Genomic DNA, 13,155 nt, shown 5'->3' with positions numbered 1-13,155 from the left:
CAGATTCTACCCCACCCAAAAATATACTGCATTTTTTTCTTTGCTTTGTTAGGAAGCTAACGTGAGCTCTCCATCATCTTCTCTACTCATCACAAAGCATTTGCTCCAAGAGCATCAGAAATCAGGGGACCTCCAGCAAAGACTTTCTTCCTCCATGTAGCTGACAACCATTCAAGAAGCTACATGGCCCAGGGAACAAAAAGATACTGGTGTCTCTATTAGCCTTTATGCAAGGTACTGCACTACTAGCTACAAATCAGCTCATATATTGGGTCAAATGCGACTATCACCCACAACAGAGACCACATTTCACTTTGAACTTCTGAATTTGGTTCTCTTCCAAAGCTATTCTCAGACTTCTCCAATTGAACTAGATTGAATTACATGCGCTCTTTATACACTTCAGTCCCCGTGTAACTGGATAACAGCATCTACCCTCCCAGTCAGGATCCTCAGGCTGTGGTAAGCCCTGCCACACTCTTCAGCTTCTCCAACATGAGCCCACCAGAGAGGCAGTGCTGCCACGAGAAGGACCTTTGCTGGACCAGCACTATACGGTTGGTTGCTTTTAACTGCATGATTTGGTTATAATGCAAAGCTCAACGCTACTGTAACCCCCGTCACTGTACGCTACCACACGAGTACAGAAGAAGGGTTCTTCTAATAAATGTGTTGTTTTGCCCTTACAATGCAGTCAAGGTTAATAAAAACCTTAGCTATTTTTTGGATGAGAATGGCTTGTTCAAAGGTCATCAAGCTAATGAGCAGTAATAATTTTTAAGCTTTTAAAGAGAATGAATTCTGAAATAAGACAAAAAACCAGTATCACAAGACAATGGGAAAAATAAACAAAAATAACTCTTGTATCCAGACACCAAAATTGTTTAAACATCACTTACTACACAAAGTCAAAACATATGTATTCTGTATACATTTAAAACACTGCAATAATATAAATTTTAAATTTGTAAAATGCTGTTGCATTTCAAATATTAATCTAATCTGAATCCCCAGCATACTGTAACTCAAGATGTATTATTTCAGTCTTATTCCAGTAATTGAAACATGCTGCCTTATCAGAAGCTAATATTTACATAGAAATTGCATACCTCATTAGTCACATAGCCCATTGCATTTTGTATTCTTTAGCTGTAAGCATCAGTTGCTTTAGATAACTAACAAATCCTGCAATGGCAAATACTGGATAACATCCACATTCCCTCAGAGTTACAGAATGATTTAAGCCTTTAAGAAAAAGGCTGTGATTTGTTCCATACGTACACACATACAGTTCCACTTTAAATCTTGCTGCATTCGTTGCATGAAGAATTTCTATTCTCTATTTTTTTCCACTTAATGTGTCTAATAAAAATGCTTCAACCTTGTTTTTATGACTTTGTTTTTAGTAAAGGTCATAAAAGACAATGGTGTAAGACTGCACGCAACTTGAGAAATCACTTGGTTACAAAACTTAATTAAATATGGAACTGGCACATTCAAAGCTGACAGGAAACAAACTAAAATGATTATTATTTCTATGCTATACTACACAGCACAGATAACTCAGTGACACAAGGCTCTTCATGGAACATTCTCAGGTTATTTTTCATGAGTCCTACACATTAGCCCAAGCCTACTTCAGACACACCAGTAGGAAAAACAGAGGCAAGACAGGAGATGAAGTAGTTAACTGTTTTGTTAGTAATTTATCATTGAAACTGATAAATTATAGTGAAGCTAAATGTCAACAGAAAAGCTAGAAATTGAGAGACTAATAACTGGATTTCTCCCAGAGCATAACATATTTTTATTACCAAGTACTAACTTTTCAGTGCCAAAGGGTGGGGCTGTATAGCCTGACTGCTACAGCCACATATTTGCCAACATAGTTTAGTTTTTCAGCTCAGTCCTGTTGCAGCCCCTGTTGGTACTCAAGTCAGCTTTACAGGGCTCACGTGCATATCAACTACAGAATTAAGAACTTTGGAGGGAGAAAGAATTTAAGAGAAAACTGAATGGAAATACACAGCATAAAACTATTCTGTGGCTTTACAATACGTAAGTCCACTAGACTTCAGATTTAGAGATGACTGAAGTTTCCAAGATTCATTCGGGCATTCAGACCCTCTGCATTATCCGGGCATAGAGTGCACCACCAAAAATTCCTTTTGAGTATTGTGCCGGCCATTTTACACACCAAACCGACCAGCTGCAAACATCAAGTCCTTTTCCACCTACCTGTAAAGTTTCCATTGTGTTGTTCTTTGATCATTCCTATGCGTCTCTGGTCACAATCTGTTCCATTCTCTGCCATTTCATAGATCAGTCACGTATAGGGATCTAATAGCAGAAGAAAACCAGAAAGCGTAATGTCTCCATTTCTGGTTATGAAAACTCCATTTACTCCACAGTCAGAGGATACAGGCAAACATCCAGCAGTTCTCCAAATCCAAATCACAGTTATCCTGCCTTACACCATTAAAACGGAGAAAGTGATTTAATTCCCACAATGACAAAGATTAAAACATTTCCACCTACATAAAATCTAAATTTTTCACTTAAATGACAAAACTCCCCCACTTCTAACAACTGAACAAAAGCTTGTTAAACAATCCCTTCTGCTAATCAGCCCACTGTTTGGGCTCCAGAAGCAGCAGAGCTTCATACAAACCTCAGTTCAATCCCGAGAGAGGTGCACTTAAGATTTAATTCTCCTATTAGAAAGCATCTACTCTGGCACTAAGCTTCCAGGTAGTTAGTATGCAAGTAGACCTCAAAAACCTCACAGCCTAAAAACACAGCCCTCAATATGGTAACTAAGATGCACAGCTGCATCTCACGTTTTGCACAGTCTAGTATCTCTAAACCAGAAAAGGTATACTCTTCAATGGAAAACAGCTCTCCAAGGGAAAGTTTTTTTGGAAAGTGTACATTCTGTCTGTTGGTTTAGGCTCTCTCTAGTGAGATCAGCCTTAAAAAGTCCAAAAGAACGGCTGTGGTTTTGCTTATCCAGGAGAGTAAACAGTGTAATAATTGGAAGTCAGCATAAATCAGAATGTTGCAAAAGCTTTTTTATTTTTCCTTAAAAAAACCCCAAAGCTGAAAAGCTGACAATTCTTATGCAATCAAACATGCAGAAAGTAGCCAGTCAGACTCCTTGCTTTAAAAATCCTCTCTTGAATCTTAAAACAGTTTCTGGAATTTTATTTTGGAAAAAGAGTCCCACAAAGCTAAAGCATTGTATTTGCATTGCATTTCTCCTTGTAAGCAAACATGATTTACAGTTTTTGATATGCTGCTTTTGTTGGAAAGAAAAATAGTGCAATATCCAAATGACAGGTTATATAAAACTGTCTAGTGGAGGAAATTAAAGTTTTACAGAAAAAATACTTCCCCTTTGATTTATGTTAGGCTTAAGAGCCAAGCAGCAATTCAGGTTTGGTAAACAGGAGTGAGATTGCCCCTTTGATCCAGACTGCAATAAGTTTGTCAATTTTTTTAATAAAATGTTAAAAGATTTCAGATACTGTATTTGTTGAATATTTCCAGGGTCTCACAAGTCAGTTTTAGACAGATGTTCTTCTAAACAAGTACCAGCCTTGTGCTTTACTTGTAATACACATAAAATTGCTAGCTAGAATGCGATGATTAAAGGAGTTTTACTTAAAACCCAATCGTCAAAAGCACCAAGGTCTCGGGAAGGAGTCCTTCCTCCAACACCTCCTTCCTGAAATGAAATGCACAGAAATCTGTCCGCTTAAAATCTCCTGCATGTTACAGTTTTTATTCATTGAAACTTGGGCCCTAGAATACCCAAACCATCAAGAAAATTAGTAAAACAGCCTTGCAAGAGTTTGCTTCTGAAAAATACTGAAGAGCTCCACAGTCAGCCAAGGACAACAGAGGACTGACCTGCTGCAGTAAGAGCTCTACCGCATCATTCTGCAGTCACTTGCAATCAAAGGTTTGCTCTGAACTGCTCGTCAACCGCCAGAGAAATGTGAACCTCTTTCCTCAGATCGGTTTTACAGCAGCCTGACACTCTGAAAGTCAGGGGAATTACACCAGCACTTAACTGAGGATAACTGGTCGGTTCCTATGGCGATACAAGGATCAGATGTTTGGCCATCTCCTAATTTCTTCAGGACAGTAAGTCCCTGTAGATGGTGGAGTGGTTTGTTTCTACTGACTGCACTTGCTCATGGTGCTTTTATTTTTTACCTCTATAAATATGTATTTATATACATATACGATATAAGCTTACATACACACATACGTATGTATATCACATACACATGTGTTACACACACAAAGCTCAAATTGCAGAGGGGAATATTTAAATTGGGCATCCGTAGTTAGAAATCCTGTTTTTCGCTGAAAGCTGCTTAGGCAGCAAAAGCCATCAGGGCTGTCCTGCACACAGCCACCCTAAAAAAAGTTCTGGTTTAGGGAACTTCAGTCACATCTTGTTGGCTTAAAAGTAACAAATGTTAAACCAAAACAAGTTTTATTTATTTGTAAGTGGAAGCCGCATGTTCCTCATTTTGAAATTAATCTTTTTTCCTTGTGCAAATGGTTTGGTCTCTGCTCAGCTTAATTACATTTCGAGAAAGTTAATTTACTGTAATACAAACTGCTCTCCATGTTTGATGCTAAAATCTAGGCTGTGCACAACACTCCCTCTCCATGAGCTGAATTCCATTGCAATCCGTTAAACATCTTACTGGCACGTAAAAATCATCAGTCTCTAGGGATCTCAGGTGCTTTGTTACGTATGTATGCATTACAGCCTTCCCAAGCTCAACTAACAGAGCCAGTTTTACCCTGCCTGCTTGGAAAGGCACTAATCTGGGATTAGCTTTGCGTAACACTACCTCAAGTACACAAGTCAACATTTACAGCAAAGCAGATAAATAATCCCCTTGCACACTTCTGTAGGGCGAATACTCATTAAGAAGGTCTTAAAGTTCAACCATTCTGCAGAAAAGCTCTAAAAACTTGTATTTAAGAATACAGTTGACTAGGAGATTTGATACCTGGCAAGTCCGAACGGGCTGCAATTCAGAAACCAAACCCTTACTGGTTTCAGAAAAAACTCTCCCGATTACCAAAGTCTAATTATACCTAAAGCATCTTAGCATAAGGAACTGGAGGATGCGCATCCAGAAAGCTCAGCACTCTGATCTTTTGCTCTGTTTGACGCCTGTTAGAATCACTAGTCCTGCACTAATGTCTCCCTGTGGAGATTAATTGGAGTGGGAGTCTGACCCAAAATGGAGTTATCTTTCATTAACTGAGTCCACATCCTCAAGTCTACACCAAATCCATGAGAGCTCAGAACAGGAAATTAAATTCCATCTGCTAAACAGAACTTCACTTCTTATGAACGCTGAAAAAGACAGAGTCCACATCTAAAAATAAGTTTGCCTAATACATTGAGTAGTTACCAGCAAACATAAAAATAAACTATTTCAAAGAGTGAAAAAAACAACTTTGAACAGTTTTTGTATTAGAGTTGCTTAGATCATTTGTTAGAGCTGTGCTCACACAAGAACTTCTTTGTAGGGCTGAACAAACAGCCCACAAAACACTATTCAGCTTTAGCGCAATCCATAACGTTAAGCATAAAAAGACAATTATTGCTAGTCAAAATGTAAATCGGCCAACAAAAAGGGCTTATGGTAACTGTGACTGGCACTTCACAGCATAAGTGAGACAAAGCATAACAAGCTATTAGAGCATGAGAACATAACAAAATTAGGCACTGCAATCTCTGCACGCCGTAATCAGAGAAAAGGACAAAAGTCTCTTCTTTCTGAAGCTCTGGGGAGGCTGCTGAAGCACCCGAGTGTTGGGTGCGCTGACGTAAAAGGAAACAGTTTAAGACAAAGCAGTTGGGTGCTTGCACTCTCACTTGGAGGAGCAGAATGTGGACTTGTGTTCTGTACTAAGGATTTTTTTTGAGGACTCCTTTCCAATGTGCTGGAACAAGGAAGCTGTTAAACTATTTTAATGATCTCACCGCTTTCCCAGACATTGTTCAAATCACTAATTCTTACCACTTCTTACTTAAAGAGACCCTAGACCCCTGACTCTCATCTCCATCACACAGCTGCTAGAACCAGATTTATAGCTTAGACCATTTTGCTGATGTTTTCTCCCAGCCACCTTAGCAACACAGCATTTTCAGTCTTGTCATTTCTTGCACTTTAAGCCAAATACCAATCCTGCCGGTATCCTGCTTCTTCTCTCTCCTCAACTTTTCTGATAAACCATTCCTTCTTCTTTGTCTACATCACTGTTCTTCAATTACAACAAAGAGAACAAAAGATTAAAAACCAGACTTTCACAGGTGGATAAGTAATTGCACTAAAATAGACAGCATTACACATGTGTAATACGGTTTTGTTTCAGTCATCAAATGCTCTACATAGGCAATAATTTAGACAGGGAGTAAGTTAACAGTTTCTTGGCAAAGTAACAGCTTGGAGAGCACCTTCCCTCAAAAGTCAAAGACTGCCTGGCACATGAAAACATTTCGGTAAAGGATGAGATCAGTCGAAGTGAAACGTTACATACCCTTTCAGCTCTGTACAACTACGTCACGCTTCACTACTTCTTCTGTATCTGAAGCCAGCAGAACAGACAACTACGTCCTCAGCTCTGTAGACATTCAAGACCGAAGCGACTGCTCTTCCAAACCTTCTGTCCCTACAGAGTAAGATAATACTGTTCATCATGTGATACAAAACTGACACAGACCCTAACTTGAAGGTTAATAACTTTCCTAAAGATGACACAAAATAGAAAAAGTGACTGCTTGATTTTTTCCAGTCCGTTAACACTCATGGGAAGCATTCAATTAAAATAAATTAGGACACATCTGAAAGATGTTCAAAATCTCCACAGATTTAACTCTAATGGGTTGATATGAGTGCATTTATTCCCATATTAAAAATGTTTTTCTAACTAAAATAGTTTAATCTCTCAAAGGAAAAGTAATTCAGTTAAAGACCATAGGTTTCCATTTTTGGGTTATGCCTCTGTACACCAGACCTATTTTCCAATTCCTAGCCAAATACTATTTCAAAAAAGTCATCTTACAATTTAGAGTTAAAATTTCCACTTTTTCAAAAAGACTTTGAGACATCTTTTAGGAAAGAATGATTTAATATCGTTGTAACATGAGTTTCAGGGATGGTGCGCATTTTCTTTTGAGGTTACTAAAAGTTCTGTCTCTCCCGTTAAGGCCACATATATTAAACTGTTCTCCCTGGTGGATTTTCTCAGGTGAAACATGAATATTGATGGTTGTCTGCGTAGATCCAGCAGTAGAATCAGGTTCTATAATCATACAGTAGAGTCATTACACAATATATAGATGAAAAGGCATGGAAGAGGGTAGGAAAGACAAAATTCATGTTGTTCAGGTCTTTGCAGTGATCTCTTGCTGAAACTTTAAAAAAAAAAAGAAAAATATTTATTTAAAAGAAAGGAAATTGAAATAACTGGAAATGTGAACATTATCAGTGTAGCATCTGATGCTACAATGCAGATCACAGACGGGTTCTGCTCTCCTTACGCTGGCAGGAGGCAGCAAGCCTGGGGTGCAGATCACAGCTTACAGAATGAGACTGCTGCTCTGCTGACGGGAGCAATGCTCAACCAGCTGCTGAGAAAACCACCTCAAGGTTATCAGAGAGGGTGAAATACGCTGCTGAGAGGGTGACCTGAGGACATCACAGGAGACCTCCTACTGCTGTGCTGCTATGCTAACTTCAGTTTCCCAAGCACCCAGCTTAACTCCATCCAGATTTTGAATGAGACAGCATTATAATACACCGTACCTCATGTCCTCTCTCAAACAGGGACTCAGCGACAAGTACTACAGCGCCACGATAACGTACTTCTTGGGGAGGGCACGTCATGTATGCCCAAGCAGCCCTTACACCAAAACTGATGATTTGGAAAGACTGATATGAGCAGAGAGAAAGACTTTGGAGAGAGGGGCCACACAGCATTGGAAAAAAGACCATAACTTAATATTCAGGTGACTAAACAGACACAGTATCTTTCACATCCTCAGTTCCAGAGGGCTATACAGAAATCCATGCACATAGTCTCTGCCAAGACGTTTGTGTCTCAGCCCTCAGACTGCATTGCACATTCGGAAGGTGGCAGCCAAACTCTCCACCATCAGCCTCCCTATGCTTCCAAAAGGCACAGAGGAAAGGAAGGTCACAGGAATTGTCACAAGATGTTAACACATCCTGCACAAAAAAGGTCTGCTAAAAGTTGACTAGGAAAGAACGAAGAGTTAGAAAAATAAAGTGTATAAACGCAGTCTTAAGAATCACCACCTCTGACTCCTCCAGGAGCTGGTGGAGAGCGCAGATTTGGTAGGAACTTTGCTTTTGCCCTCTGGTAGGTGCTGGGAGACAGTTTCCCCACAAGAAGATGCTTGAACCTGTCCAGCCATTATATCCAGAGTGCTGCTTCTGTCAGAGGAGGTACAGCACAGATGGAAGGGAATGGACAGAAGCATCTAACAAACCCCACAGAAAACAGCAGCTGGAACATGCTCCTGAGACAACTTCTGTTTTTCAAAGATGTTAACAGTCTCTAACTGGAACCAATCCAGGTTACACTATGGCTGCCTTGGCCATTCAATGAGAATACGCTGCCCATACAAGGTGAATCACAGAGGCTAATTCTGAGCCTTGTAAGACAGAAGAATATTTTTTTAACAAGTTTGAAATACACTGAACATCTGCCTGCCTCAGTAATAACATCTTACTGTCTCCTGGGTCCACCTGGTCAGCGCAGCACCAAAACCAGCAAGGTGCTGCCCCACAACTATGGTTCCAGCCTGCCAGAGGAATACAAAAAGCTTAGTGTTGCAACAGCTTCAAGGCCATGCTCTTTGTTCCTGTGGAATGGCAAAGTCCATCCAACTCAGACTTCTCCACAAGTAACAGAAGTTAAAGTTTGAACCTTCAGATAATACTATGTTTCCCATCACCATTATACCAGAAGAACTGGCCTACTCTTACTATACATCAGGAGCAACAGTTCTTTGTTTTAAAACCAAAGCTTGTTAAGAAATAAGAGGAGATCTAAAAATATGCACTAATTCCACAAAACATTCTAGGGAGACATATTCACAAGATGTAGTCAGAAACAGTTATGACATTCAAAAGATATTCAAAGACAACCACAGGAAAAAAGCTTTAAGGTGGAAATAGTGCAGATGTTCCAGCAAAGAGGCTGGTTTCCAGTATACTCACCTGCTGCATTGCTACTACCCACTTAAAAGCTACTAAGTCTCCTCCTATCCTTTCCCACAAAAATTCCAAGTACCATCGATTTCAGCTGTTAAGTAGGACAAGAAGCTAAGCTTAGCTCAAATTAATAAGTAGTGCTCGCCCTCCATTGCACAACTGGAAACATGTTTTTTCAAACTCTCATGTGAAAACATGGGATGAAGCAATCATCATAACCGTCACTTGTGACCGATAAGGAATAAAGAAAAGTCCATACTGCAGAAATAAGGGACTGAAAGAAAGAGGACTGACATAATGAAGCCTATTTCAATAGGAAGATGAATGCATTAGGAAGAACTTATATATGCTATCATAAGGTAAGATGGTATAAAGCACGAGAACCCCCAATCGACCGATCTGGCAGGAACTGGGGTTAAACAACCTTCAAAGAGCAGAAGTGCTAACAGTAAAACAGTACCAGAACCACTGCTCAAACAAAATTCATATGCTCCAAGGCATAAAAGAGTAATATCACACTCTCTGCACCTCAGAGTGCTCAACCCATATTATCAACATTAACTAAACCAGGATACCCACTTGTTGGTAAGCATCACCTCACATAGCAGAGAAAACAGGGACAGGAGAGAACCCTGAAGAAATGTCATATGTGCAGTTCAAAGGGGATAACCTGGATTCACTGCAATTTATAGAAAAACAGCCACTATCATCAAACTTATTACCCCTTCCCTCAGGTCACCTACATGACTTGCCAAACAGCTAAGAGCCAAAACAGGAACAAACCAGGAATCTTACTGCTTTATTACCTTCCATAATCGCGAGATGACATTGGCCAGAGAACTAAAAACCAGACAAACACATCTAGGTGCTTAATTTCAGGCAACGGAAATGAGACACTAAGAGTCTTCATGGATCTGGGCCTAAGCACCCGCGTCCGCAGGACAAGCCACGGACAGTCTACAGGGACGAGGGCGGTCGGCGTGATGCAGAGGAGGCAGTTAGCAACCCAGCTAGGAAAGCACAACACGTTTCTACTGGAGAAGCAAAGGCCATCGGTGTCCGACTCCTCACAGCTACCGGGATGAATTTCTCACTGTGTCATCAGGCACCGTCCCTCGGGCCACAGCAGGGCGAGTCTATCGTACGGTTTCCAGGGGTCTGTCCGGCGCGACGGGAAGCGTCCCGAGCAGAGCAGGTGTCCAGCGGGACGGAGGTGAATCTGCAGCAGCGCAGGTTTCGCCCGGAACGACGGCGAGACGCTTCCTGCCGCACTTCAGCGCCTCGGGGACGGCTCCTTCCCCTCCCGGCCTCCTTCACCCTTCCAACGGCCAGCCCGCCGTCACCTCCCGGTTACCCCACACGCAGCTCCCCCACCCCGACCGGGCCTCTCCCGTCACCCCTCCCGGCCCCGGACTTGCCCAACACCGCGTGGGCCGCCGCTGGGACACGGTGCCCCGGGGCGCCGCCGACTCCGCCCGCTGGCGGCTCTCCCAACCCCCCGCGCCGGACGCCTCCCCCCGCCGCCCCGGGCCGGGGCCGTCCCGCCAGCAGCGCGGCTCGGTGCGGCTCGGTGCGGCCGCGCGCGTCACCACGGCGAGAAGGGGGAGGGGAGCGACGCCGGTGCGGGGCGGCCGTGAGGGGAGCGGCCCGGAGGCCGGTGTCTGAGGGGGCGGGATGGGGGAAGCCGGGCAGGTGCCGCTGACGGGACGGCAGCGCAGAGCCCCACCCGCCGGGAAAGGCCCTGCCGGCAGCCGAGCCGACCCAGCCGAGCTCCCCCGACCGACCCCGGTCCAGCCCGCAGCGCCGCAACTCACCACGCTCCGCGCCGGTAGCTCCCGCTGGGCCCGGGCCAACCCGGAAGTGGAGGCGGGGCCAAATCCGCCCCTTCCCGCCTACCGGTGCGCGTCACTTCCCCGCGCGCCGCACTCCCTGCCCCTCCCTCCTGCGGGCCGCGGCCGGCTGGCAGCAGCGTCCCGCCCCTCGCTGGTGCCGTCACCTCCGGGCGACGGCGGGGCGGCAGCGGCCTGGCGGGCGCGTGGCAGGTAAGCGGGAGCGGGGGCGGGGCCCTCCCGGCCGCCGGGGCTCCCTGAGGGCCGCGGGGACACGGACCGGCTCCGGCGCTGCCCCCGGGACCCGACCCGGCTCGTTTCGGCCTCGGTTTTTGCCCCCTCCTTCCACCAGGTGAGGTTTACCCGGCGCCGGCCTGCCCGCTGCGGTCGCGCCCCCGGGGCCTGGCGGGGCCTGGCGGGGCCGTGGCTGCCCGAGCTGTCGCAGCCCTCGGTGGAGCGGGAGGCGGCTCTGCTCTGCCCCTCGCTCTCCCGGGCAGTAGCCCGCCAGTACATTTTGGGTACCGGCTTTAAACCCCCACCTTTTTACCGTCTCTCACCATTTTTGGGTGTAACTTCCACGTAATTTGCAATTTTTTCCTTAGCTCTCCTTCCCGAGTTGAAGCCCATCACGGGTGTGTTGTGCACCTGACGTCACCTGTGACATCTTTGCAATTAGGTGTCGCTGGGAAAGCAGGAGACCACGCACCAAGAAAGGTGTCTCCGAGCATCCCTTCCCAATGCAGGAAGATGGGATAATTTCTTAATTTTTTTTTTAATTTCACAAACGTTATCTCCAAATAACCAGGTGCACTCTCAGAAGCTGTAAAACGCTCGAGTAAGTTCTGCCTTCCCCCCCCGCCCGCCTTTCACAGCCAGTGTCCATCATGGATTATCTCTCTAAGCCCGGGTTCCTCAGCGTCATTGCCGGAGTCGCGTGCGGCGTGTGCCTGGGATGGGGCATTCGAGGGAGACTTTTAAGACAGCCCAAAACCGGAATGACCGCACCCACCAACAATCTGGGGAGCGAAGCTGACATCATGGGAGAGTCCGGAGAGTTCAAGATGGTGCTGATTGTCCGCAACGATTTGAAGATGGGGAAGGGTAAAGTAGCAGCACAGTGTTCCCATGCCGCTGTTTCCGCTTACAAGCAAGTTCAGAGAAGAAATCCCGAACTCCTGAAACAGTGGGAGTACTGCGGACAACCAAAAGTGGTCCTCAAAGCTCCCGATGAAGAGACTCTGATCCAACTCCTGGCTCATGCTAAACACCTTGGACTGACTGTGAGCTTAATACAAGATGCCGGTCGTACTCAGATAGCTCCAGGCTCCCAGACAGTCCTTGGTATTGGACCAGGACCAGCTGATGTAGTAGATAAAGTTTCTGGTCATCTAAAACTCTTCTAAACTAGGGATCAAAGGAATCTGAACACAGTGGTGTGTATCTGTACTGAAGGGATAAAAATCCAGGTTTTGGGATTTTTCTGTATGTTCTCTCAGTATAAATAAAATAATCAGTTTTTGTAAGAGACTTAAATTTACAAATTGGGTTTCTCTAGCTTCCGTATTGTGTTCTGAAGTGGGAAAGCAAATGCTAGGCTCAGGGGAGTCGAGGAAAGTAGAGCTGGCAGAATTTTACTACATGTATAGTGGGCTCCTTCTTATGGAAGTCTTGTGCAATATTGACTGAGGATTTTGTACTTGGTCTGGTTTGCTGGCTGAATAGAAGTATTACTAAAGTTTAAGTGAATTTGTCCCATGTGCTAAAAATGACAGAGGTTCCCCCTCTCTGCCTTACAGGAGGCGTTTGTGGGGATTTTTTTGTTTTTGTTTTTTAAGAAATACATTCTTTAATTCAGAGAAGATTAGCTGCTGAAGCAGTTAAAGATTACCCCATACAGCTGGGGGCAGCTGTAGCCAGCTTCCTGCGCCAACTGCTTCTAACAGAGTAACTGATGCAATAACTTGTCACTGGTATGAGACTGACCAAGTTAAACAGGCTTTGCAGCCCAGCCCATAAGATCCACTGAATGGTTGTGGGGAGAAGCT

The 13,155-nt window shown here is 44.2% G+C and overlaps 2 protein-coding genes across 8 annotated transcripts in view; one reads left to right on the top strand and one right to left on the bottom strand.

Annotated features, from left to right (window-relative positions):
- Positions 1–11,200, bottom strand: part of VMP1 (vacuole membrane protein 1) — a 70,863-nt gene extending 59,663 nt beyond the window's left edge. The window contains exons 1-3 of one of the 3 annotated variants that reach the window (XM_054847208.1): positions 11,096–11,200; positions 6,580–6,711; positions 2,239–2,340 (exon numbers count right to left, since the gene is read on the bottom strand). In XM_054847208.1, the coding sequence (XP_054703183.1) occupies positions 2,239–2,314 (76 nt within the window). In that variant the 5' untranslated portion in view covers positions 2,315–2,340; positions 6,580–6,711; positions 11,096–11,200. Of the gene's footprint in view, positions 1–2,238; positions 2,341–6,579; positions 6,712–9,287; positions 10,057–10,087; positions 10,681–11,095 lie in introns of those variants that run through there. The other 2 variants (XM_054847209.1, XM_054847210.1) reach the window with 2 other exon arrangements.
- Positions 11,201–11,232: 32 nt separating this feature from the next.
- PTRH2 (peptidyl-tRNA hydrolase 2) lies at positions 11,233–12,664 on the top strand. Of its 5 annotated transcripts, none has more exons than XM_054847218.1 (3): positions 11,305–11,323; positions 11,713–11,824; positions 11,916–12,664. In XM_054847218.1, exon 3 carries the CDS (start codon positions 11,995–11,997, stop codon positions 12,511–12,513), a length of 519 nt encoding a protein of 172 aa, XP_054703193.1. In that variant the 5' UTR covers positions 11,305–11,323; positions 11,713–11,824; positions 11,916–11,994; the 3' UTR covers positions 12,514–12,664. The 5 variants fall into 5 exon arrangements, with proteins under 5 accessions (XP_054703192.1, XP_054703196.1, XP_054703193.1 ...); XM_054847219.1 differs by lacking the exon at positions 11,305–11,323 and adding an exon at positions 11,445–11,462; XM_054847217.1 differs by lacking the exon at positions 11,713–11,824 and having other exon boundaries at positions 11,233–11,323.
- Positions 12,665–13,155: the final 491 nt, after the last annotated feature.

The sequence above is a fragment of the Grus americana genome, chromosome 19 (assembly GCF_028858705.1).
Source record: "Grus americana isolate bGruAme1 chromosome 19, bGruAme1.mat, whole genome shotgun sequence".
NCBI classification, from domain to species: domain Eukaryota; kingdom Metazoa; phylum Chordata; class Aves; order Gruiformes; family Gruidae; genus Grus; species Grus americana.
Note: the sequence above shows the minus strand (reverse complement) of the source record. Positions and strands in the feature narration are given on the sequence as shown.

What these genes read in the sequence shown, in the direction of transcription:
- PTRH2 (XM_054847217.1), top strand. Translation starts at nt 11,995, where the DNA reads ATGGATTATCTCTCTAAGCCCGGGTTCCTCAGCGTCATTGCCGGAGTC.